Source organism: Furipterus horrens, unplaced genomic scaffold (genome assembly GCF_987537825.1).
Source record: "Furipterus horrens unplaced genomic scaffold, mFurHor1.1.pri manual_scaffold_17, whole genome shotgun sequence".
NCBI lineage: Eukaryota > Metazoa > Chordata > Mammalia > Chiroptera > Furipteridae > Furipterus > Furipterus horrens.
Window position 1 is genome coordinate 39,240,860 of NW_028327187.1, and position 5,415 is coordinate 39,246,274.

A 5,415-nucleotide genomic window follows, 5' to 3' on the forward strand; every position below is an offset into this window, starting at 1 on the left:
TATTAAGTGTAATTTAAAAAAATGCAGATGAGTAAAGCCCTATGTCAGAAAAAGAAACTGCCAGTGGGTGTGTCTCATTGGAGGGCAGAAGTCCAGGTAAATGACATGACTCACCACAAAATATCAGAACTGTACATTTGGAGGCTTTCCCCTTTTACCACCCTTCTCCCCCCCTACACACAGCTCTTCTAGGAGGAAATCTGGACCAGATCTAGATGCTTAAGAGCCCAATAGACAGGCAAACTGTGGGTCTCAGAGTCAGGGTGAAAGTAGTTCTTTCAGTACACAGCTCAGCCATTAACCTGAGAATGAGGTCCAGAGCATGCCTTGGATCACTAACTCCCGACCATGGGTGGGGGACCTCTTCCCTGCAAATGTAGGAAACTTCCCCCTTGGTAGTTAATGGAAAAAAATAACTCAAAGGACAGCTTGTCATGTGAAAGGAAAACAGAATTCCACTTTAATATGCCTAAGAAGTCATCCGTGATACATTTAAAAAGGTACCAGTGAGGCCTGGTTGTCTCAGGAACAGGGTGCCAGGGGCTGACTCTGGCGGCACTAAGTGACCGATTAATAGCCAAGTCAAGCCTGCAGGTAGGCGCTTCCTCTGCAACAGTGGTTTATAGTCTTAGCTCATTCTAGCAAAGGTTTCCTAATAAACCATAATTACTGCCAGGTAAATGGCTACTGGAGGCTTAATGTTCCCTCTCCCAAGCAGGACCAAGCTCCTGCTCCTAACTCCAACTCCTCTGGGTATTCGGCGCCAGGACAGCTTGGTCTTTGCTCTCTCTCCTTTGGGTGGGGGGTTGGTTACCAGAACTCCCGGCCTTTACGTACAGGAGGCCTGTGACAGCAGGCACCAGAGACAGACCCGAGGTGGTCTGCTCTTTGCAGGCTCAGCACACTTGGCCGCATCCGAGGCACTGCCCCTTCAGTGGAACCCAGCACAGCCGAGGACTGGGGCCTCGCTGCAGTGTCACGGTCCCTCTGCGCTCTCGTCTAAGTCGGTCTAAGTCGCCCTCAACGGTTCTGGAAGAAGGGGAACATCTGGCGAAAAAAGCCTTGAATTTGCACCATTCGGCTGGTGGTGGAGTCCTCTTTGCCAGGCAACGCCGTTCCTCTCTCCGTTGTCCCCACGGCCGTCGCACCCACTGCGTTCACAGTCCTTCGCCGCGGCCACGCGGCGGCGCCGCTGCTGTTGTTGTTAGCGTTGTTCCGCTCACTGCTGCTCTCTGCCTCCCAGTCCTCAGCCCCCGACAGCTCCCGCAGGCTCCAGGGCGCGTCGGGCCGCAGGTAATAACAGGCCCGGTGGCCGCTGTGGTCACGGCGTGTGGGATCAGCCCCCAAGGCGCCCACCAGCACCTTGATGACCATGTAGTGGCCCTGCAGGGCCGCCAGGTGAAGGGGCGTGAGGCCGCCGCTCCCCGGGGCACTCACATCGAGCCGCAGTCCCCGGCGCTGGGCGAAGTCGTGAACCAGGATGAGCTCCTCGTGGCGCCCGTGCTTGGCCAGCCAGTGCAGCACCGTGTAGCCGGTGATCGGGTCGCCCCGGAGAAGCAGCCCTGGCTCAGCCTCCAGCAGCTCCTGCAGCACCTCAAAGCGGCCTTCGGCGGCCGCCAGTATCCACGCGTGCTCCCGGGGCTCCAGGCACAGCCTGCTGCCGCTCCCTCTGTTCAGCCCGCCTGGGGACTGCTCCTCCACGCGCTCCTCTGACTGCCACCCGGCGGGAGTCGCCCCCTGCAACCCAAGCAGCGACCGCAGACCACCCCGCCGGCGCCCCGAGCCTGCTTCGGAGAGCATCAGCGAGCTGTGGAAGCGGGGCTCCCGGGAGGCGGCAGCGCTGCCCTGGTACCTGTCCAGGCTGCGGGCGTCCGCATTCGAGGGGCGGGGCTGCGGGACGCTCCGACGGTTGTGTGCGCTCTGTGCCAGAGAGGCCGTGGGTGCAGAGATCGCGACTCGGGGCTCAGCCATGGTCCTGCAGCTCCGCGCTCCGCCGCCGCGGACCGCGCTTCTAGCGTTCGAGGCCCTTCCCGGGCCCCACTAGGAGAGGAACTGGCGCTGGGGAAGGAAGCGGCTTGAGCAATTGGGCTCGGAGGGAGGGAGGGAGCAAATGAGGGGAGGGGAGAGGCGGGAGGGAGAGAACGAAGGAGCCGAGGGAGGGCCCCGGCACGAGAGTGGGGGGCGTGGAGGGGTGGGAGCTCCCTCTGAGTCCCGGGGCAAGCCTCTCTCCCGCACACCGGGCACAGCCGCCACCTCCACTACCTGGGTCGCCGGCGGCCCCGCCCCAATTGGCCAGGTGAGCTGGGCAGCCCCGCCTCCCGGCCAGAGAGGACAGCAGTCGGACGCGCGCGGGGGAAGGCTGCAACCAGCCCCTAACGCTGCCCTGAGCAGCCCAGCAGCCGTTCTCGGCATCCCAGCAGCTGCTGAGATTAAGAGGCTCCTGGGCACCCCCACCCCCGGCGGGCTGAGCTCGGCTGCCAGCCAAGGCTCCTGGGACATTCGCTTCCCACCCACTTCCTTCGCCCGTCCCTCTTATCTCCTCAGGAGTCTCCCTGTACTTTGTCCCCGAGCAGCCTTTGTCCCGCGCCTAGCTTTCACGGAGGCGGCCTGGCTGCCTCATGTGACGCGGGCTCGCCTGCTGTGCCCTTTGTGCAGCCTAGACCCTTCCCGCTGCGCCCCGAGCTACCAGCAACACGGGATTCCTGCAGAGAAACCCGAGACATGAACCCAGGCAGAGCTTTTCCAAGGAACCGAGAAGGGCTTTCCCCTTGTCTCCCCGCAGGTCCCTGCTCCAACTTTTTCTCCTCTCCTTTTTAACCTCTCCCAAGTTGCCTTGAAGAAGCAGGTGCAGGCTAATCGAGTCAGTGGCCACATGAATGCCTTGCCCTCTTCAGAGATGTGTTCTGCTGTCTCCCGCAGTGACCTGCTCATTTCTGTGAATTCAGAGCTTAGGGGCTTTTAAAAGAGGAGGATATTTAATACTTTTACTCCTAACACTGGCTTCCTCTTTGCTCTTTCCTCCCCTCAATAAATGATAGCTCTTGCCTCCTGCCTGTCCCACCCCCATGTTAGCGAGTTCAGTTGGTGAGCAGCCGGGAGCCATAGAAGGTTCTTGAGCCAGAGAGGGACACAGCTATAATTAAGGTGGTATTTAGGAACATGATTATGGGAGAAGCAGAGGCAGGAAGCTAGGAGACTGTTCCAACAGTGTAGGCCAGAGCGAATGGAGGCTCAGGCCAAGCAGCTCACTCTACTGGGCCCAACAGTGATACAAGGTATCAGAGGCTTTTCCGCCTTGGCCCTCAAATATTTGGGATCATCCCTAAATATCTTGAACTTTCCTTCATGACAGCCTATTCGTTTGTAATACATTTGTTGAACATTAACTATGTGGCAGACATTGTGCTAAATGTGACACTTAATCTTCCTGACAACCTCAGGAGCTGCGTATCATTATTATCCTCAGTTTGCAGAAAGGTTAGGCCACTTGCCCAAGGTCACCCAGCAGGAAGTAGCAGAGCAGGTCTGTGTGACACCAGAGCTTTTATTCTGGCACAGACTACTGGTATTCAAGCCACGTTTATTGGCTGCAAATCACTCACACAAACCCCAGAAGAATAGAATTATCCTAACCTGAGTACATCTTAAACCTGCCCTCCTCTACCTAGAATGTCCTTCCTTACAGCTTCTGTCTAGTGAAGTTCTTCTCCCTGTCTTGCAGGTCGGCCTCAGTTTCCACCCTCTCCAGTAAGCCGCTTCCAATTACCCCAGCCCAGAGAGGTCCTTCTCCCAACCCCAATCATCTGTATTACTGCCTTGGCATCTGGCACAAACTGCCTTATGTCTTATTTCTCTCCTCTTGCTCTGACATGCCAATTAAACTCTAAACTCTTTGATGACTATGTTGTATTATCCTTGTGCACCTAGTAAGTGTGCAAGAAATATTTGTTACCTTGTTCTGGTCTGGCATCCTGGGAAATGTGATTGTTTGTATATGTGATAGGGGGCATTTTATGTGTGTGTATTAGGTGGAGTGCGTCTGCAGCCAGAACCTTGATGCTTACCCCCACATTCCTGCCTCAGACTGAATCTGCAGGACACCAAAAGCAAGACATAGATTTGGTCAATTCATTGAAAAGGTAATAGTCCTGGTTGGCGTGGCTCAGTGGATTGAGCGCCGGCCTGTGAACTGAAGAGCTGCTGGTTCAATTCCCAGTCAGGGCACATGCCTGGGTTGTAGGCTAAGTCTCAGGTTGGGGGTGTGCGAGAAGCAACCAATTGATGTTTCTCTAGAACATCGATGTTTCACTCCCTCTCTTCCTCCCTCCCTCCCCCTCTCTCTAAAAATAAAAATCTCTTTTAAAAAAAGGTAATAGTGATCAGTGGTTCATTCACTGAACTCAGTAGCCAAAGCCACCTCTTGGTCTTTGCTGACTCCTCAGAGACCAGGCCCGGACCTAGAGTGGGCCCCAAGCTTTCAGACTTTCATTTTCAAAATGAACCCTGACTGACAAGCAGTTACTTCCGTTGCTCTGAAAACTCCCCTCCACAACCCCAAATCTGTAAACACCAAACCACACACATGCACACACACTTCCAGTGTATGCAAACAGCTGCAGCAATATTTTTTAAATCAAAATGCCAACATGGAGAATGTAGGAAGGAAGAATGCTTGGGCTATTAATTTTCCTCACCACTAAGCAGGCATTTCCCTTCCCTGTCAGCACTGAATCATATCTCTGTTTCAAAGACCACAAAGGCAATTGCCTGACCAGCACCACAGACACATGACACACGTGCCCTCGTTTACCTCTGTTGCCAGAGACCAAAGCCACAGTGCCTCCCTAAGAACTGCTTTCATCTTTTCTTAGCAAGTGCTTCCTACCCTAGGCCACCAGCTGCACACATAATTCCACAGAATCCCAACACCCATCTCTCTTTCAGTAGAGAGGGTCTCTGGAATTGGATACCTGGGAGTGGAGTAGATGTAGGTTATCTGCATTTGAAATGGTGGTAGCTGGTGTCTTTCAAATAGCAGCCTCATTAATGCATTTATAACATATGTTTGTTTTCAGATGCTGGACTATTTGAACTAGAAAGAGATCTTAATGCTCCATTGGTCAGTTCTTCATTTTCCAGATGAGGTTTAAGTAACTGTCAGAGAGAATGGCAGGAGGTAGAGGAACTGAAAGCTGAAGTATTGGGCATACACTGAAAATCAATCTCAATGAAGGTTATTGGAAGTCAGTGGTGAATCACAAGTGTTCTGGAAAAAAAAAAGTATTTACATGCAGCTTTTCAGGACCATGCTCCTGTGGGGGAAGCCAAAATGCCCATGTGTCTTTGGCTCTCAGTGGAGTTTGCCAGCAGGGCTTATGGACCCAGAACAATCTAGGGATGCAAACAGGCAAGGAG

General features: G+C 54.1%; 1 protein-coding gene across 1 annotated transcript; it reads right to left on the reverse strand.

Moving 5' to 3' along the window:
• Positions 1–429: 429 nt before the first annotated feature.
• SOWAHD (sosondowah ankyrin repeat domain family member D) lies at positions 430–2,522 on the reverse strand. The gene is made up of 2 exons (XM_090264246.1): positions 2,263–2,522; positions 430–2,058 (listed from the first exon to the last, which is right to left on the reverse strand). Exon 2 carries the CDS (start codon positions 1,969–1,971, stop codon positions 1,021–1,023), a length of 951 nt encoding a protein of 316 aa, XP_090120372.1. The 5' UTR covers positions 1,972–2,058; positions 2,263–2,522; the 3' UTR covers positions 430–1,020.
• Positions 2,523–5,415: the final 2,893 nt, after the last annotated feature.

What these genes read in the sequence shown, in the direction of transcription:
- SOWAHD (XM_090264246.1), bottom strand. Translation starts at nt 1,971, where the DNA reads ATGGCTGAGCCCCGAGTCGCGATCTCTGCACCCACGGCCTCTCTGGCA.